The 20,592-nt window shown below is 43.4% G+C and overlaps 2 protein-coding genes across 13 annotated transcripts in view; one reads left to right on the top strand and one right to left on the bottom strand.

The window, feature by feature from the left end:
* Positions 1-72: 72 nt before the first annotated feature.
* Positions 73-14,016, bottom strand: DDIAS (DNA damage induced apoptosis suppressor). 12 transcript variants are annotated; one of them, XR_012040498.1, is made up of 10 exons: positions 13,752-14,016; positions 13,328-13,469; positions 12,517-12,572; positions 11,321-11,449; positions 10,156-10,317; positions 8,863-8,980; positions 4,484-7,025; positions 3,133-3,224; positions 1,649-1,807; positions 73-829 (listed from the first exon to the last, which is right to left on the bottom strand). XR_012040498.1 is itself a non-coding variant. In XM_072850774.1 (9 exons), the coding sequence occupies exons 4-8, from the start codon at positions 11,431-11,433 to the stop codon at positions 3,160-3,162; spliced, it is 3,000 nt and encodes a 999-aa protein (XP_072706875.1). In that variant the 5' UTR covers positions 11,434-11,449; positions 12,517-12,572; positions 13,328-13,469; positions 13,752-14,016; the 3' UTR covers positions 1,558-1,807; positions 3,133-3,159. The 12 variants fall into 12 exon arrangements, 11 of the variants coding, with proteins under 11 accessions (XP_072706875.1, XP_072706877.1, XP_072706879.1 ...); XM_072850774.1 differs by lacking the exon at positions 73-829 and having other exon boundaries at positions 1,558-1,807; XM_072850776.1 differs by lacking the exon at positions 73-829 and having other exon boundaries at positions 1,558-2,684; positions 5,788-7,025.
* A 364-nt stretch (positions 14,017-14,380) lies between these two features.
* The window catches only part of PRCP (prolylcarboxypeptidase), a 33,657-nt gene continuing 27,445 nt past the window's right edge, over positions 14,381-20,592 (top strand). Inside the window, exon 1 of the mRNA XM_072850771.1 lies at positions 14,381-14,627. Within this exon, the coding sequence (XP_072706872.1) occupies positions 14,505-14,627 (123 nt within the window). The 5' untranslated portion in view covers positions 14,381-14,504. The remainder of the gene's footprint in view (positions 14,628-20,592) is intronic.

Below are 20,592 nucleotides of genomic sequence, written 5' to 3'. Positions count from 1 at the left end.
TGCTTTTTTTGATTTGAACTGCAAAGCAAAGTTGCCTTAAAAATATGCACAAGACAAATCGATTCACTTGATTTAATATCAGACCAACAAATGAATGGCTGCTGAGCATTTTCTGCTTGGGTCCAGCACAGCAAGGCTCTCACAGCATTGGGATATTGCAGCAAGAGCAAAGGTAGAGCTGCTGTCCATGGGAGCAATGTCCCTTTGCACTAGAGCAGAAGAAAAATCTTATTCACAACCAGAGAATTCATAGCAAAGTGTGAAATACCAAAGAAATGCCAGCATCAGTCACTAGAGGGTGGTCTTTGACAGAGGTAGCATCTTCATTAACCATCATTGCAAACCTGTAGCTGGTTAAGCTCTTGTCCTACCAGGATGCTAGGGTTGTGTGGATGAAGGTGACATTTGGATGTTTCGGTTGAATTCATTCTTTATGCCAGTGCCCTTTTTTTTGATGCTAGTTCTTCTCTTCAGCCTTCAACTTGCTCTTTCCATGCCCACAGCAGACTGCTTCTTCCATTGGAGTTCCCCAGTGACCTGCCTTTCTGGGGGCCTGGAATCCTTTTGGACAAGATCTCCCATTTTAAGTCCTTAGTCTTTTGGTCAATACGTAAAGTTTGTGCTCTGACTCATTCTGGGGATCAGGTTTCTTCCCTGTGCTCTGCTCCCCATCAAGGATGATTTCTGCTAACATTTACACTGAGAAATGAGCTGTGAAGCTTGAAGATACCATGTGTCCTTTATTGCCTCTTCCACTGACCTCGAAGATCCTTCCTTGGTAAATGTCTGACATGAGGGCTGGACCATCTGCTCTGTGTTCCCCAGGAAGCTGGCAATTTGAGTCAGTAATAAAACAAAGAGGTATTTGGAGAGGGAAAAGTCCCTGCATGCTGCTAGGTAGGAACTGGGCAAAAGGAGGGGAAGAAAACATCCTTAAAACTCAGACAGCTTGGGAATTGAGTATTTACTGCAAGAGAGGAGGGCTGGAGCATGTTGCCTGTGGGAGTGATGGCTGGAGAAGCCAGACCAAGCTCTTCCTGGGGAAAGGTAAGGGGCAGGTGAAGACTGGTAGCTCTTCCTTGCAAGGAGCATGTAATGTGGGATGTGCAACCTCCTTGTTCAGCAGGTGCAGCAGCAAGGGCACAGCCTGTGCCAGGCTTTGCTCTGCGTAAAAGGATTGTAGGAGCACGAAGGCTCCCTGCAAAAAGGGAACAAACTGCCCAGGGGAAGAAATGCAAGACCAACAGACTACCGGAATGAAAACAAGCCAGCTTACTGCCTCTCCTCCATCTTCTTGTGTACAGTCTTCCTACCAAGCACTTCGAGAGCTCTGCTGAGATATCATCTTGCTGACAGGGGCCTGTCACACAACAGTACTTTTTGGTCTCGCTATGTGTGCAGTCCTCTCACACAAAGCACAGGAGAGCTGACTGCCCTGCATTAATTTCAATAGTATCGTACAGACAGTCCTACCTAATTTAAAATCTAGTATTGATTTATGGATTTCTATGCATAGAGAATCAACCACAAACGTGATATGCATTTTCAGGAGTTTTATTACCTTCAGAATTAAACGTGCTGAGCTTTATTCTTTTTGTACAAGCTTATAATTATAATCACATCAGCTTGCACAAAAGCTATCACTTACCATAGTATGTGGATGAATTCTCCGCTGAATAAAATCACTCATGCTGGACAAAACATTTCATGTCAAGATGCTGTCGGGTATACGATGTAGAAGTTCTGGCAGCGTTTCATTGCTAGCCACATCAAGTCTCTGGTGTATCACTGGGATCTGGTCTAGCCCCTATGATAAAGTGGGTGTTTGTCCAGTTCATCACAAGGGAGTGCTTAAAGAGCCAGTGATGCTGCAGTCTCATATTATGTGGGAGGCTGTAGTAGAAACAACTCGTTTCAAGCTTTATTTGTTTGAGCACTGATGTCTTAAAACTCTTTCAATATTACTGTCCCTGTGCTCACTGATTTGTGAGTAATGCTGTCTTTCCCTTTATTTCTTCTACATAAACTATAAACGTAGATTTACCATTTCCAGACAGGCTATGTATCTTACTCCTTTTCTACTTGCCCCTAACAGATTCATCAAGTAGGATTTTATTTGCAACTTTTGAACAGGCATAGCCTTGGTAAATGCAGGCACAAGCATGGGGCTTGTTTAGGTGGGTTCACCCTACAGCCCTGCACTATCCTGACTGAAGCAACCCTAGTGCCGTCTGGTGCTCTGATTTGCTGTCAAGTGCAGGGCTAAAGCTCAGCTGGGCAAGTAATCAACAGCTTATAAAGTCTATATGGCTTCTTCTGTTACCCTCATGTCCTTTGGCTGTGCCAAGCAGCCCTGCATAGGTATCTGTGTATCACAGCACAGCATGACCATGTTCTGCAATGGCAGGTGTCACTGACACAGCACCTAACAAGTGACTCCACTCACAGGTATGATGCTTGAAGTTACTTTGGTCATCAAATTATGTTCAATTCTGCTTTCCCTCCCCCGTTTTTTGCTATAACTGGATGCTCCTTTTTCTTCTGTTTATGTCTAGGATCCAGGGACTGCGAGGATCTAGGCTTGGACCTCTAAGAAGAAACCTCGAGCCTCTTGCCACTGCCACCTACTGTTGCAGCATCCTTAAACACCAGGAAGAACTTGTGGGTTGTGCTCGAGTATCTTGCTGGGTAGGACAGCAAGGAGAAAAGATGGTTTGCTGGTTAAGGTCTTTCAGTGATATCCAGAGCTAGGCTGCACACTCTCTTAATGTTGGGCAAGTCTTTGAACCTGTGCCTCAATCTCCTCAACTGTAAGTACATAGTGGGAAAAAAAACCACCCAACCAACACTGACTGCTATGGAAAAACTTCTTTGTAAGGTGAATTTACCTGTGCAGACTTGCTGTGTAGCCATGAGGAACCGTTTTCTTTGCTCATGCTGCAGGAATGCCTGCAGCCTCAGCACACCCGTGCCCTCAGCAGCAGAGCCTGTATCTCATTAATACCTTGCTCAGCTGCAGAAGCGGCTTGTTGGATTTCAAATACTCCTCTCCCTCCCATCCCTCAATGAGAAATGCATTTGATTAGAAGTTGCAGAACTTAGGGTAGAGACTGAAAAACTGAAAAGGTTTACCTGTATGTTCTGTAAGGCTGATCCATTCTACAAATAGTGGATAAAGGACAAGGTGGTGAGAGAGTAACTGCCCTCGTACTTCCCAGAGTGTCCTGAAAATAAAGAGTACAGATTTATTTTATAGAAAACATGTGAAGGCACACAAAGATTACAGCTCAAACTCCAAAGGTCTCGTTTTCATCAACCCCAAACATGGTTTCTGTTGGCTGTCTTAGGTGGGTCCTGCCATAACGCGCTGGTTTGTGTGCACGCCCCAATGAGGTACCTGTCGTGAGACCAGGTTAGAGAAGCCTTTCAGAGTCACACAAGAAGCCCTTCTAGCCCCGACTCCAACAGTGACTAACCACAGATAGTAAGTAAAACACAGAGGAACAAGATGAGCACAAAATGATACATTCCCACAATACTCTTCTAACTTCCAGCAACTTCTGCCTCTCAGATTTCCTAAGGCAGAGGTGGTGCCTTTATAACCTGGAAGTAAAGTGCTTTAGTTATCAGTATTGATACACTTTGGTCCTTGCATGCAGAGGCACAAAACTCTTCTGACCAAACACTGCGTCTGGGGCTTAAGTAGGTGTGTTAGAAATGAAGCGAGGCCTCAAACATAGAAATGTAGTAATATCTATCTCATAGCAGAGAATGAACCAAGTCAAGTCTCCTTGTCACCAGTCACGATGTAAATGGTGCATATTAATTCTATGCCTCCAAAAAAGTCACAGCAGATAATTTTAGGCCTGCTTCTGCTTCTACAAGTCAGCATTTTCAGACTGATGGGATCCTGTGCCACCAGGTTCCCACATCCTTCTGCAGGACCCAACCTACAAGCTTGCAGCAGCAGCTCCAAGATTTCTCTGTTCAATGATCCTAAATGCAGCTGTTCTGGGTGGGGGACATGGAAGAACCCGAAGCAAGGAAGAGGAAAGACACTGCCAGGAATCTGCCACTAGCAGTCTTTAACTTGAAAAAGCCTACAGGAAAACTGGAAGCTGCTACCAACCTCTCAGGATGGTCCCCTCCACCTGACAACACTGAACACTAAAACACTTCACCTACCTGTACCCGATAAAGTGAGAGCTACTAAATACTCACACATTTACAAAAGATTTTATTGCACATGCTAGAGTTAATTTACAATAAAATAAAGTAACTGCAAATTCTGTTTTCCCCCATCTCTGTGGTACAAAGATCTGCACATAAACATAACTCATCTTAGGAATACATATGCCAATAGGTGTATAAACAATTTAATTGTTTTTAAACAGCTCTTTTCTTCTACTGGCTCCTTCCCAAAAGTCTTAATAATTAAAAAGAACACAGCATAGAAATATCTTTTTTTAGCATTTTGGCTTACTGGAAAAAGGGCTTTGTGCTTGGAAGAACAACTCAGGAGACCAGCCAGTTGCCCCTTCCAATATACCCCTTGAATAATTCCCACTTGAGAGGAGATTCTTGCCTTCTGAAGGGGAACAAGTTTCCAGGATCGTATTGTTTAAAAACAAGGCCTTGGTGACACCTGCAGATACAGGAGTTGTTAGAATCCTGGCTGTATCCCCAGGGTTTAATCTCGCACTTCTGAAGCAGACATCATTTTCACTGTTCTCTCCACTTTCAGAAATAGGGTTCCTGCCAGTGTGCCCACAGGTCGATTGCAAGTCAGTAGCCCAGCTAACTGCTTTTAAGTTTAAAGATGCAGTTGGTTTCAACCTTTTGTTTGCAGATGGAGGGATCCACTCCTCAAAGTTGGCAGGCAGTTGGCTGTTAGGGAACTGCTGTGAAACAGAGCTATTACTTTCTTTGTCTTCCCTGTTACTTGGCCTTGCACGTTTCACTAACCTGCCAGTAAGCTGCTGCAAGAGAGTGTTTTGAAAGGAAGACCTGGATCGTTTGCATTTGGAATGGATTTTAGTGGGAGTTTTAGGGATGAAGATAGTGACAAAAGAGCTTCTTTCCCCAACAGGCCACAGTTTCTGGAGAGGTTTTGTCATAGGAGTTGACTGTGAATGAGGAACAAAGTCCTGAGCGCTAACTGAATTGCATTCTGCATCACAGAAGGAGCAAGTTACTGGTGTACTGTGCTTACTAAAAGCAGGAGGGGACCTATGTAGGGATGAGCTCGGTTTTGAACTGTTACAGGGAACATCTCCAGGATAGAGCACCAATTCAGGAGCTGTGACCTTTTCTGTCAAAGTATCTTCCTGTATTAAAGAATTACATGATTTATTTAAGAATTCTACAGGTTCTGCTACCTCTCTTGCACTTCCATCAAAGAGATCAGCAGAAGCATTGTAGCCGCCTTCAGGGAAGTTATTGTTCCACAGCATCTCTGTCCTATTAACACTTTTGAAGATATTTTCTGACAGTTCTGTCAATGGTTTTAATTCTCTTTTATGTGTCCTTCTTGTATTGTTGGGAGTTGCTGGATCAAAGTCCCATGCCCCTGTGAGTGTAAGATCTGTTCTTTGGCTTGGTGTAGAAGAAGAATTTTCTTTATTTTCACAACCAGCTAAACAGCTATCATGTGCAGAATGCACACAAGTAGCTGCCTTGCTCCTTTTTAAACAGGAGGTTTCTCCATCTTCAGCAGTACACTGCAGACTAATAAAAGACCAAGATGACTTTGAAATATCAATGTTTGCTTCTCTGGACTGCACATACCTGCTCTCGGAAACAGAAGGCTCTGATGTAACCGGCAAGGACTGTGACAGAATAGGTAGCTGAGGGTTAGGTATAAAGCAAGATGCTCCACATTCCTTGTCAGTTGAAGATAAAACACTAGAGGAAGACTCACATTGTGACACCTCATCACTTGGAGGATTTGCATTTGACTGAAGACAAGCAAATATGTTCTCCCAACTATCATTCTCTGCTGCTGGCAAGAGCCTCCTTGAGATGCTCGCTTCAGGCAAATCACCAGCTACTAGGGTTTGCCTGGGATAAGTTTTGTTAAGATTTACACCCAACTTGCTCCTTTCAGGAAGGGCCTGTTTGCCTGCATCAAGGCTGGGTGATGTTACAACACTCTTGCCATCTTCTATTCTGGCTAAAAATTCATTTAGGCTTTCTGAGAATGGGAGCTCATCCCAAAGCACAGCATCTATCTGAGATGCTCCAGCTACGTTTATGTGATTAGAAGCTGAGGCATCTCTCTTGTGAAAAAGGGAGTTGTGGGATTTTTCTGGGTAAGAATAATTTCTACTATGAGTCTTTGGGTAAATGCTTTTTATCCCAAATTCCAAGGGATGTTGTAACAACCTGGAACTGTTTCTGTGTGAACACTCAGTCTTTGAAGAGGATACTCTCTCTAATTTACCAGTTGCAGAGATACTGTCAGTCCAACTAGGCTGTGAACTCAATTCATTATCCTCCTCTTTATCCCCTTCCTTCACAGAAGAGCTGCAAAACTGTGAATCCCAAAGAGTTTGATTGTTGAGGCTTACACTGCACGATTCTGCAGAGACAGGCCACCCCTCTTGTTCATGCTGTTCACTCACCAGCTTTCCCACTTCCAGAGTGGGAAAGTCTTCTGCTGTTACCCAAGCAACAGATGAAGTCATGCTGAAGGACTGCTGCCAGGACCCTAAAAGACTTTCTCTGCCACTAGACTGAACAAAACAGGAGTTTCTGCTCAGGATAGACAAGCTACTGAGCTCACTGACAGGTTCATCTATTGGAGCTGAAGATACATCAGGTAAGTATGAGCTGTTACTACAGCTCCTGCATTTTGCCAACTGCAGGAGCCGACAGAAGTAGCTGATAACAGTAAAGCCAGTAACAGCAGTGTTTGGCAGGAAGATCTGGCAAGCTGTAAGGTTTTTTGTACTTCTGTTAATTCTGCAACAGTTTTGCAAGATGCTGCTGGCAGCAGAACGCCCTCCATCTTCACTTGCACAACCCTGGGGGGAAAAAGAAAAAAAAAAACAAAAACACCAAAAAACAACTTAGTACAATGCTTTATTTTGTGATTAAAAAAAATTAAATTAACGCATGTCTTTTAAGTCAGGCTTAAATTTAGGTCTCACTTTTTGTCAGGATCTGCAGGGAAGAGAATACAAAACAGTCTGTCACACAATGCAGCGCTCCCTGGGAAATAAGCACTGGCAAGGGCTATAAAGGGCATCACAGTGAGAGGTTCTTTGCTTGTTGCAATTACGCAGAGTTTTGGAGCTGGAAAAACAACCACGAATTCTAAGAAAGGACTTTACAGAAAATTTCTTCCTCCCTTTAGGGCACCGGGTGCTTCCGGGCTTCCTCCAGTGCAGTTCTGTGCAAATGGCTAGCTGCCTAAGGCCAATGCTTTTCTTTTACCTAGGAGGCACTGGGCAGCACTTGCAGCAGAGCACTCTGCTACCAGAAACCTGACTTGGCAGCTCAGCTATCAAAGCCAGCATGATGTTCTCTATGCGCTACCTCTGTGAAAGGGAAATAAGCTACAACCTTTACCTTCTCAGATTTATTTAGGAGAGTAGTGTTTCAAAGGAGCTTCAGCTGCAATTCTTTATAGAACGTGCTTCTCTCTCCACAGAAATTACAGGTGAAAAATAACATTAAAAGCAGAGGGAATTATCTAATGTTTTGAGAAGTGGATAAACCCTTTATCACCTCTCTCTCAAGGTCTAGCAATGCCAGAGAGGCCAAAAAGCAAAGACAGTTGTCTTCAAATTCAACAAACCTCCTACTCCGTAAGTCTATGCAATGGCTGAGGCTGAAGGCTGTTAGCCAAGAATAATACACTTCTAGGTAAGTCTTAAAAAAGTATGTTATGTTGATTCTGAGTTTTATCTGGGAGAGTGCAACTGTCTGCATCTGCATAACTGAACACAACTATACAGAAACATCTACAGCCAAAGGCTGAACAAATGGTCTTCGAATGTGTGTTCAGTCCTTGTGTGTGCAGGAGCAGCAACAAGGCTGTCGATATGTAGGATTACTTGTATTTGTAAAGGCATCAGACCTAGAGACTTGGTGAATAGTTCCAGTTAAGTAAAGTTAATCCATGAAGTCCTCCAACTTCCATTACTTAAGACGCTGTGCATTAGGAAAATCTCAGCTCAGATACAAACCTCACAGTACCTGTGGGAGAGGAAAAACACCTGCCAGGTAGAATTTAGTTCACAGACTTCATAATATGAATGACTCACACAAGCACCACTTGAAGAGAACTTGGAAGACTGTTTCTATGGAAATATTACTAAGAACTAATATTTCAAAGTCTCTTAAACACATAAAAGAGCCACAGATGCTTATGTTGAACAGCTGTACTTTATCAACATTTTTAAACACGCTCTTAAATCCAGAAATATCAAAATGCTGCAAAGGGATGTGTTTCTCCTTACATTTCAGACGCCAGGAGACTATGCAGCATGGGAAAGGTAGAGCAGTGCTTGAAAAGACAGTCTGTTTCTTGCTTGAACTGTACATGGTTTTTTACATACTCCAAGCTGTTACTGATATGCACAGGAGCTGGCACTGCTCAGGCTCTCTGAAAGCAGCCCTGACAAACTGTCAAGCTGATTACTGCCATTCAAGATGACTTTTAGATGTGACTCATTTAAAATAACACAGGACTCTGGGGGAAGAGGAGCAGAATCCTTCCTATGTCCTAGCCCTAAATGTTCTCAAATTCCCAAAAGATGTTGTACATGATGTTTTGATAACTCAGTCTATGCCCCCAACTTGCTACAAGCTAATGAAAAAACTTGTTATAAGAGAGTAAAGTGGATTAGAAGTTACCTTCACTCCAAATATAAATCTTTTTCCAATGAAACAGGTTTCCACTGCTTGAACTAACATTCCTGGAGATGCATCTGTGTTTGTTTCTTCTGACAGCTGATTGAAGTCTTGAATACACCTTGAGTAAAAACATATAGAAGTATTGCACCAACAGAGGAAGCCTTACATAGCATTTTAGCTGTAGTATATGTAGGACACACGCTAAAGAGAAGATACTGTGGTAGCTTAAACTAAACACAGAATGAAAACAGGGAAACCATGAATCTATAAATTCAATTGTTTAGTTCACTTAATTTGTTGGTGAAATAGAAGTAAACAAAACAACCGCTTTGAATAGGTTTAATATACACACAACTTTCGGGTGTTCCCTGCGTGGCCGTGATTTTTGTACCAACACAATGACTGTATAATGCTGTCAATGTGCTGCTATTGCTTACACATCCTTTCTGCCTGCACCCTTACAGCAACAGCAGCATCCATATTAAGACAGGCAAATAACTGTTTTTCACAGCTGACAGTAGTACAGCAGTATAGTGTAGAATGCCTGCCATGAGTATGTTATTAATGCTGCTAATATGTGATTTAAAAAGCATTCATCTTTGACACAGTGATAACACAAGTCATTGGAAAATAACAGAACTGAGAAACAAGCAGTGAATGTATCCAAATATCCCATCCTAGCAGTTTAACGTATCAGAAAATCTGAAGTTTATAATGTAGGTGGTCAGGCTTTGAGGACTAACAGGCTTTCTTAGAAATCTCTCCTCGCTAAAGGAAAATCTGGTCATATTGAATTAAAGCCATAAGGTGCACACTTTTTTTTAAAATCCAAACTGTTAAAAAAAAAATCCAAAACCCAAAGGCTCTATCTCTACCTTAAATTTTTCTTCTAAAATCTTGAGGAAAAAATATGCCTGAATCTCTGGAAAAGCCAACTTACTTACTTAGTAATCTGACATTAGACAAAGGAAATTCAACCATCTCAAATAAAGCCGGAAGGACGCAAGGAAGACGACCAACCAACCAAATTGTGAAGCTCACTTAGGTGGTAGCTGCCTTCAATAGACAAGTGAAGGATCTCTTATGCAGATGTAATTCATCTCAAAATTTCAAGATTTCAGGAAGAAACCAGACTTCAGCATTTTCTCAAGGTGATGGGTACCAAGGAAATGCTGGAAGGGAGCACTTTAGCAGCTTCTTCCCACTCGTCTCCCCACCATCCAAGCTTATCTCAATTTTTTTAGGCTGAAGAAAAAGCAGCAGCTACATAGTTAGAAACAAACCATTCCTTACCTCTGCAGGTTTTCTGCGGTGACCCCAAAGAACGGATCTAAGCAACTTCCAAACACGGTAATGTCAAACAAATCATTAGTGTCAGCAACCTTTAGGGACAATCTATATCTGTAGCTTACATCTTTAGCTTCACCTGTGCAGCCGCATTTTAGACAGTTAAACCTGACAAAAGACAGTATAAGGATAAAAAAAAAAGATCGAATACATGAACTTCTGTTAATCACTGCTGAAGTAAGAACTTATCTGCAGCCATAAGTATTACTACTATAATGTATCAAATATTCCGTTATGAGCTATAAGATTCTTTCTTATTCTTTACTCCTTGAGGCATTAATCTTACCATAGGCTCAGCAAGGTGTCTGTGTCATGACAGAATCCCTCTGGCTGCTTTTATTGATTTGTTAAATGCTAGCCTGTTGTGAAGGTGGAGAGAAACAGTGGGCTTTGAATGACCTGTTGGGGAGTAATTTTGAATTCCCTGCACCCCCATTTTTTGCGTTTTGTTCTGGTTTGGGATTTTTCTTCCTGTAGCTTTAGTATAATACCTAGATTTAAAAAATCACCAGCAAACAGCACTTATCTTTTACTTCAGCATTTGAAACAACAGATATTCTTGCTTTGCAAAGTCGGCTCCTTCCATTTAGTGCTGACATTCATTGATTTACTGTTCTTCTGTGTATCACAGATTTCACATAACAGTGGGATTAAAAAGGAAAGCTCATACGTTTCTGGACACACAGGTAAGTGGCAGAGTCATACAGGACTACCCCACGCATTGCACATATAGATGAGAAGAAAAAAAAGAATTAGGATTTGATTTGGAGAGGCTTTCAACTAATGCTTTCCAACTTAGGAACGGCACTAAAGAACCAGACTGCAGGGGATGCAGCTGGAAGCTGTTAACACACATCATTTATTCTCCTAAACTGTCCTTCGATATTGCATGGCACTGAACACAATAGAACTCTTGATCCATAATGACCTCCAAGCTGCTACTGGAATACAAAGAGATCTAGATAGTGATAAGTAACATAAATATCTGAAATTAGCACTTATTTCTACAATGGCTGCATTTCCACCAACTTGTTTTAACTTGTGTTCAGCTCCCAGAGATTCCCAAGGCCTCTGACAGTTACAGTTAACAAATCCCAAAACAAGACGTTACCTCCTAGAATCCAGTATCAGCCTAGAACAGCATTTTTGACAGGCAGGATAGATGAAGCAGGAGTTCTGGACAGAAATTACAGAGGCAGCCAAGAGTCCTCTCACACTATTCATGTGCTCACAGCATCACCTGAAACAAAATGGTTCAAAGAGTTCTCATTTTACAAGATGTTAATATTATCTGCTTTTAGCTGGGTTGTTTGAACATTTTGAAAGGCAGCCCCCAGGAAATGATGATCTCTGTTTGAAAATGGTAGCCCAATGGAGACAACATCTATTATTAGCCTTAACTAACCCTTTAGAAAGAAAAAAAAAGATGAGGATATGTAATAAGAAGCAAGTGTTCATGATATTTGCACACCATTGCAGATAAGTCATGCAAATTCCCGCTTGTATTTTGGGAATCTTTATTAGAACTATCCTTGAGCACGGCACTGCAGCAAATCTGTTTCTGATTTTTTTTCCTTAATCTAGAATGAAGTCACAACATGGGGTTAAAAACTGAAATGATTCTATGCTTGCAATTCTGCAAACGCCTTCAATACCACTGACTTTGAAAGGAGAAGATACCCAGAAAAATCTCAAAAGGGCTCTCAATAGCATCTATACTTACGCCCTTTGAGACAAAGAGACAGCTCTACAGTATTTACCATTGATTTCAACAAAGAGGACATACGGAACTGACAAATAAATGCTGAAATATTTAAATAAATAAATAAATAAATTTTTATTCAGTATTACTTTCCTGCAGAATTATCTTGCCTTTATTATCACTATACTGTCCAAAATAACAATTTTTAGGAAACTTCCCTTATTTTAGAAAGTTAACTTTTTTTTCTCAGCAGGTGCTAGAAACATGTAGACAAAAATACCCTAAAGTACCTCAAATCATAGAGTTCCAACTTAAGTGACCAAAATGTTCTCTACAGCTGAATTAAAGGACACCTTAAAAATCCTTCTTTGCAAAAGCACTTTCATCACAGTAATAGCTAAATATACATCTCTGTTCAATGTAAGCTGCAGAATAAACTCAGAATAGGAAGTGAATTTCACATCTTCATCCCATAACTCCCTCAGAGAGGCAAAAGGCCAAAAAGGTAAAGGAGACTCAAGTATGGCTTTTACATGTTAAAAATCATTCAATAATCAACCATGATAGTTTGTTCATATTTTGCCACAAAAAAAAGTTCAACTTACAGGCTATCCCTTTGCCCTTAGGTGCGCCGTTCTCAGCATTCTGGTAAAAACAAGATCTGTAACACGAGTACAAGAAATATGCGAGTGACTAAACTCATTACTTGGAGTACTCAGAGAAGGGGGGAAAAAAAAATCAGATATCCCAATATTCCCTACTGATTTCCTGGAAAGGCCAGGAAAACAGAGGCAGGAAAAGGTAAAAGCTTTACTGGGGGGCCAACCAAAATGAAAAAAAAAAATCTCTCCTCAGAACACGTATTAACAGAGACTCATTTGACCTAATATATTAAATGGTGCATGCCTTCGATTCTTGTCAAAATGGAACTATTTTGTTTTAGTTACAGTACAAGCTATCAGTAAAAAGTATGTGGAAAACATACTAATATAGAAAAGAAGTCCCATTTTAAAAATTAAGTCTGATTTTGCTATTGCCCAAGAAGGGAGACTTGGAGAAACCAGCAGGTGCTTCGCATTCCAACTGGTTTTCAACTCAGAACTATATAAACAAAGTATATGTTATCTGCACTTTTTAAAGAAAGAAAAAAACCCCACACCCCAGAAAACACAGTGAATACTTCAAGTATTCCATTGAAATATGGGAGATAAAGCGTAGCATGTACGTATTCACACAGGTCCTGGTAAGAGCTCCCTTTAGAGCAAACAGACTCAAGATCCACACCTCTATTTCTCTTTGATAGAAATACAGTACTCATTATCTGGACATAAGTTAAAAAAGGGCAGTGCAAATATATCTGTTTTACTTTATTTTTTTTAAATAAACAAAACAAACCAAACCTCTGGACCCACATACCCAGCCAGGGAATCACACAGCGCTCCAGGTGCTCCTCTCCGCCAGCCTCCAACGAGCGTTGCCTTTCAACAGCCCTGAAGCCTCACCAAGATTTCCATCGGTGCCTGGTGCCCTCTGGTGGGGTCACTGCCTTCAACGCTCCCTAAGGAAAAAATCCAAACGCACACAAAGAGGTGTCACAGGCCTCACACTGCAATTTTTACCCCTTAACCAGAAGCCTCCTCCCACTCCAGCCCCGAGACGCCCCCGGAGGCCGACAGCGAGCAGCCAGGCCGAGCTAGCCGGGCGCGGGCACTGCACAAGGGTGCTGAAGGCCGGAGGGAGCTGCCTGGCTCCACCCCAGCCCCGTCACTCCTCCCGGGCGCTTTAAGCTTTGCTCAGCACGCAGGAAACGCTCCAGTTACTGCAGTATTACCGTTCTTACCGATGTACCTATTCGAGCGCTCCGTCACCAAATCGAGTCTCCGTCTCCCGGCCGCAGGAGGCGAGAAACGGCGAAGCGCTGTCCCCTGGGCAAGGGAACGGGCAGCTGGCGGCGCCGCCCCCCCGCGGTGCCCTCAGGCCCGCACGGGAGGGAAACGCCGAAAGGTGGTTACCGCGGCCGTGCCCCCACCTCCTCAGCTCCGGCCGCGGGGAAGCCCCGGAGCGGCCCCAGCCCTGCGGAGAGCGCGGAAGGCGGAAGGGCGAGTTGCTGCGGGCCGTTGCTGGGGGCGGGGACGAGACGACCCTCGCCCAATCGAGACGCAGTCCGGAGACAGGGCCGCCCCACTTGCCCAATCAGATGCCAACCTCGTTCTCACACGTCCTTCATAGGCACCTAGCGACGAGAAGGGCGGATCACGTGCTTCAAGCAGCCAATCGCCGTCTCCTTGCAGGACGCCGCGCGGCCGAAACCCCGATCCAAGTCGCCGCAGGCAACCGCGACAGCGCGCCCCCCTCGACTCCGTAGCCAATCGGAAAGCCCCACTACTTAGTGCCCTCCCCTCCACGTGCCGGGGATAACCCCTCCCCTTTGGGGGTGGGGCGCACAGCGCTGCCCGCTCAGGCCGCACGCGTGGCACCGCCCCCTCCGCTGGGTCCCGCCGCCCGCCGCTCCCCCCGGGGCAGCCCGCAGGCGGGGGACCGGGGCCGCTATAAAGCGGGGGGGCGGCGGCGGCGGCCTCCGCTCCTCCCGGCGATGTTGCGGCTCCTCCTGCTTCTCCTGCTCCTCAGCGCGCCCGGCGTCCTGCCCGCCCCTCCCCGCCGCCGGGGCGCCGCGCCGCCAACCGGCCCCTACCTCACGCGCTACCTCACGCAGCAGGTAGGAGCCCGCCGCGGCCCGGGGGAGCGGCTCCTGCCTTCCCTCACGCCGCGGCCGGGTAGCTCCGCTTAATACAGAGCTCCGCGGTCGCCGCTCCGCTCTGGGCGCTCCTGAGCGGTGCTGGGCCGGGGGGGAGCTGCGGCGGGGCGGGGTGAGGGGAAATCTGCCCGGGGAGGCTCGCGCCGGTGTGGTGCGGGGCTCGCCGGGGCCTCGCAGGTGCTGCCGGTGCAGTTTCTGTCACTTAGAGGTTTTCCCGCGGCCCAGCCGAGTGCAGCTGCAGGCCGGGGGCTTCCGTGGGGATTCAGGGGACATTTTATTCTATCAGGTGCCTCGTTTAGCCCCAGACTGGACAGTGCTATGTTTTTGTGGATTTCTAGGTGTTGCAATGCTCGTTCCCTTTGGCAAAACGTCCCAGGTCTTGAATACTCCAGTTATTCCAGTCTGCTCTGTTGTATCTATACACCATATCCTAGCACCAAAGTCTGTATTCCAAAACATAACTCTCGGCATGTTGGCAGAGAGGGGCCAGGGGCCTCAGTTGTACCCTGACTGCAAATAGCAGTTGTGGGGTTTTTTGTTTGTTTGTTTTAAATATGGCATAGATTTATCTTATTAGTCTGAGCTTTGTTTTCCTGTCTGCTCTGACAATTCTCCTCACAATTTGTTGGCAAAATCCATAGCATGTGGACAGAACAGAGGGCTACAAGTGCTGGTGTGATCCCCTTGCAGAAAACTTGAAATCCTGCTTGTTTATAGGTTTTCACAAAAACAGTGAACGTTCCTTTGTATGTGTCAGAGAACATCTGTGTCTTCACCTGTGCTGTACCTGATTTTTGCAGGGGAGGTGATGGTTTTTCTTACTGGGAGGCTGTTGTGAACGAGTGATTTAGATTGCTTTAAAAAATCACCGTCAAAGGTATTAGCAAAAGTGGTTTTAATATGATGTTGTAAAAGTGTGACTTAATGAAGTTTGATGGCAAGGTTCACTCTGTTAATTACTGCATGGAAGAAACATACAAAGGAAAATTGGGTCAAACTCAAGTTAGAATGATTCACAGAGAGACCGGGGATACATAAGGGTACAGAGGACCCTCCTGTTGAGTCACGAGGTTCAGAGTAGACCCCCTTGCCTTCTAAACTCCTGATGGAGCTCGGTGTGGCTAGGTCCAATCTTAGTCTCAGACTTGGACAACGGTTTATGTCTAAGGGATTATATATGCAAAATTTATCAATTCAGCATGTAATCAAAGTTACCATACTACAAGGTTATGCACGATATCGGTCACTTGCCAACAATCTTCTGTTGGTAAAAGGTCTCTCTGCCTTGAGGAGCACGCTTGAGAGGTGTTCCAGCTCAAGGGGAGATTGCTGCTGTGCAGCCATGCTGCCTAGCAGGGAGAGCTCAAAGAAGGCTCACTTAGGCTGTCATATTTACGGGAGAAAGGGGTTGGCTCGTAGTCAAATTACATGCAATGGAAAAGGTAGGCATGAGACTCCTTGTACCCACAACTTTCTTTGTTCCTTGATAAATGAGTCTTGGAAAAGCCACCCGCTATTTATGTGTCAATCACATGATCGGTGTTCCAAGCTCATAGCATCAATGCTCACTGTGCCACTTGGCTTCTTTGTGGGTTCTCGGAGAACAGACTGGAACCAGGAGTTCTTCGCCTGGCCATGGCTCAGGTCTTTACCTCCTTTGGAGCCTGTACCAAACTACTGTTAGTTTGGTTAAGAGGTCAAGTGCAACCATCACAGAGGTATAATAAGGGGACAGGACACTTTTCTAGTATTCTCTTGGTTTGATTAGAATCAGGCTTGTAGCCTGCATCTGCATTTCATGCCCTGGTCTACACAGGGAGTGGTGAGAAGGAGAAGGTGTTTAATTCACAGGCATCTTGGATGGTGCGTGGATTGAACATCTCCTGTTTCACCTTTGTAGAAGATGAACTTCTGACGGAATGAGCAAAATGGGAAGATTACGCTTTCAGAGAGAACAGACATGAAGAAAACAGATAACCCTTGTAAGATTATCCTGAATAGCTACGGAATAATTTTAGAGTCCAGGTCCCTGTCACTAGGGGTGTGAGAGGTGGGCTGGGAACAGTTTTAGTGACAAATCCATACATTGAGATTATATCCTTCTGCAGACTGTGTTACTGGTTTGGGAGCACTCCTCTTCCAGTGGTCTCCCTGTATAAATCCTATGATGTCCTGAAAGCATCTCTGTCTAATGCTTTTCAATCACTTGGGTAGTGATTTGAGATTTGGGTTCCTCCATTAACTGCTCTAATAGCCCGGAAGCATATTTTGGTAACGTACTGTGGATACCTTCTGCAATGTGTGGTCCGTGTTGGCCAGGATATCAATCCTGTGGTAGTGTTGTAACTCTTAAGCGTGACACATAATTGCTCTGGCACATTGGTTGTTGCACATTGCTGTCATAGTATCAGCGATACTAATTCTGTGTCATTGTCTGAACCACCCTTTGCCACCATGCTGTAACACCTCTGTCCTCGTCCCCTCTCTGGGTTGTGGTATCACCTGGTTATTTCCTTCATCTATTGGCAGACAGCAGCATGCCCTCCAGTTGCCAGCAAAGAAGCAGACCTGCCGTGTACCTGAGATCTGTGGATTTTGGGAGGTAGCTAGATGTTGAGAGAAGGGAGGGAAGAGTCCCCGTGACATCCTGTTGTAAAGATGATGCCACATCTTGCTCCCTTCAGTCTCTTCCATGTTCCCTTTCCCTACTTCAAGCAAAATCATACTGGCTGAGAGTGGCTGCTGCAGGAAAGAGGGGTCCTATTCACAGGCCTTGAAATCCTTGCTTTCCTTGTCCAAAGACTTACTAGTATTGCTGAACATGGTGGGACATGTGTGTATATTAATGTATTTTTTGTATTCATCAAATATTTGAATGCTGCTGCCTGGCACTTGAAAGATGTAGGGTTAGCTGAGAGGTCTAATCACATGGAGGGCATAAGGTTGCTCTTTACCGGTAGCCCAGCATGAAGAGCTGATGGGCAAACTCTTCAGCCCTTATGAAACATGCACCAAGTGCTGCTGTTTGGGACTTTGTAATTACATTATGATTCTATAGTGGAACATAAATACCATGATTAACCTATTAAATAGGGGTGGTGATACTTTGCCACCTCAGGGTTGTTGAAGTTTATTTACATTATAGTTGCTTATGGCATGAATCATCTGCTTCTGTTCTGTGCTGCTGAGTCTTTCTTCTTACCTAAAGTTCCTGTTTCGATTCTGGTTTACCCCTTGGATGGTTTTCAACATAAATTAAAATTATTTATGTAAAATCATGCAATGTAAAAGTGATTTTATAATATGGCAAAATATTACACTGTCACAAAAGAAGCATTTCTTATACCTACTTCTATTAAAAAATATTTTTGAATAGTCTTTAAATATTTAATATTTCCACAAAAGAAAACTTTGAAAAGTCTAAATAGATTTCTTGCATGAATTCTGTTGCTTAAAAATACCTCTTGAGCACTGTGAACAATTCATTAATGTTGCATGTTGGAGGAGTACATTTCAGCAGCTGAGAATTTTCATGTGGAATTACAATCTCTAAATGGAGCCCCTTGGCATGAAGGCCTATAGACCAGTAGTGTTGCTTGAGGGTTTAGTGTCAGCCTTTACTGAGAAGCAATGACATTTAAGTCTGCTTTCATAAAAATAGAGAAGTAACAGGGTTAGAGTTCAGCTCAACGCTCATTTACATTGAACTTTCTCCTGTCTACCATTTTAAGTGTCCAGCATCCCTGACGATGGGGCTAAAGTCTAGAATAATGAGAAATAAGTTGAGCAATGCCTGTGGCAGTGTGACTAGGATCTTAATTTGCATACTGGACTGTGTATGTCCTCAACAACTTTTATTATTTTGGCTTGGGGGTGTGATTCCCTCCCCCCCCCCCCAAATAAGTAACTGATGCCTTTCAGCCCTCTACTCTTCCAATGCAGAAGTGAAATTGCCCCAGTATAAAGGTATCTCATGCTGACCTAGATTAGTAGATGGCCCTTGAAGGAGATACTCTGCCATCAGCCACATCTTTTCATCAACAAATTGTATCTATATTGGGGAAGTTGGTCTCCTTTTCAGCTCTTCTGACATACTAGTGTGACTCTTATAGGCAAGACTATTCTCACTTCTGCTTTGGTTGCTTACTTGGTAAAAGGGTGCTTGTGATTTGTGTGTTAATCCATCCAAAACTGAACTTTACAGAGAAAATGATGTGTAGGGTATACAGAGCTGCAGGAAGACCACCACTATCTGAATGGCTTCTTTGTAGGCAGCTGTGTCAGTGACCACAGTTCAAATTCATTGGAAAGACTTGGTGAGGTATCCCAGAGCCATCTACTTCTCTTTGCCTGAGCAGAAATAACCTTACAACATAGTGGGGAGGGTCTGGAGTCAGGCAGCTTTTCTGACCTTGGGGGAGCCTTGTCTTGCACCTCTGCATTCATGTCTTCAGTGCGCGTACCAGTGTTACAAAAGCCGTAGCCCAAGAACTTGTGGTGCTTTAAGTGCAGTACTGCTGAGAGGATGATGCCTTAAATTTCCTGATATTTGAAGGATTCTCAGTGATAAACTGTCTCTTTCAGAAAAGAGAGTGGATGTGGTGTCTCTTCACTCAATTTGATAATTGATGGCTGTGTGAGACTTAATGTGCTGGTGGACCCTTCACCCCAATCACACTTTGTAAGTGTATCACTTGCTTTGTGAACTGCTACAAATTGGCCTAAAACCCAATGTAACAAGAACAAATTAACTTACCTTCAGCAAGTTACTGAGCCTGGTACTTCAGTCAGATTGTCTTTTGAAGTAATACATGTCAATTGTGTCACCGTTTCCAGAAGATCCAGGGTTCTAATTGCATTTAATAACTTCCTAGATTTCATGTCTATGTCAGTATTTCATAGCTTAGTAAATTCATATGCAAGTCTTTGTGTTCTGAAACACATCTGCACTTCATATTGTGTGTACATAAAAGGAAGCTATGTTGAAGCTTCAAAGTAATGAAGCTTCAAAGTAATGAAGTTTGATCTTTTCTGGCTAGATCAAGTGTCTTTGATACCCTATTTTGTGTTACAGACTGAAGTTCTGAGGCATAGAAAATGAAAGCCTTGATTGAAAGTGCAAAAATTAGAATGCAAGTTTCAAGCCAGAAAAGAGAATTTGAGAAGGACTGTAAAGGAAAAGCAAAGATATATTTTTCAGACGTGGTTCTTTCTATTTTACAGGAAGGGCTGACTTAGAGGAAGCCAGTGAATCCCAGAATTTTCCTGATCTAACTGAAAATGTACTACAGCAAAAAACAATTTAACTTCAGTCTCAGGTCACTGCATGAATGAGCAGAGTGAAGGAAAGTGAGGTGGAAGAGATTGGATCCCCTTTTTGATGACAATGCTGTCTTAATCTATCATCTTAAGATGATAAATTTGGATTAGGTGATGTTAAGATGGTAAGTTTGGATTAATGCAAACTAAGGGTGCAGTTTTGCTCTTAGATGTTGCATCTGTTGTACTCACAAGAGGGAAGTTTACGATTACAGAACAAAATGCCTTTAATCCAATTCAGCGTTTTCCAGTGTTTGAAATTTTCACTGTTGTATGTAAATGAGTGTCACTAAAAACATGTACACAACAGTACTGTATAAGATGTTTTAATGCTAATGAAGTAATTCTCAACCATGGGCCTAAAACACGCTTTGAAGATAATAAGACAGATTGAGAGTAGCACTTTAAATTCTAGTTAGCAATTTTTTCAGCATCTTATTGTGACTCAGGTTGGTGTCTCTGAATAGTAACAGATGTCGGGAATGGTTAAGATGGGTTTGTTTTTCAGGTCTGGCACCATAATACAATAGCACTTTTAACTTCTGGTGAAGGAAAAAACAAAGTGCTTTTTACAGAGCCCCTTGGTACCCATTAAAAGTTGTCAGTG

Source organism: Ciconia boyciana, chromosome 1, assembly GCF_034638445.1.
Source record: "Ciconia boyciana chromosome 1, ASM3463844v1, whole genome shotgun sequence".
NCBI classification, from domain to species: Eukaryota; Metazoa; Chordata; class Aves; order Ciconiiformes; family Ciconiidae; genus Ciconia; species Ciconia boyciana.
The sequence above is the reverse complement of the archived record's forward strand: the minus strand, read 5'-3'. Positions and strand labels throughout refer to the sequence as shown.

What these genes read in the sequence shown, in the direction of transcription:
- DDIAS (XM_072850774.1), bottom strand. Translation starts at nt 11,433, where the DNA reads ATGAATAGTGTGAGAGGACTCTTGGCTGCCTCTGTAATTTCTGTCCAG. An exon ending in ACCGCAGAAAACCTGCAGAG is followed by an intron (nt 8,981 to 10,155) that starts GTAAGGAATGGT and finishes TTTTTACTCAAG; the next exon opens with GTGTATTCAAGACTTCAATC. An exon ending in GATTTATATTTGGAGTGAAG is followed by an intron (nt 7,026 to 8,862) that starts GTAACTTCTAAT and finishes TTTTCCCCCCAG; the next exon opens with GGTTGTGCAAGTGAAGATGG.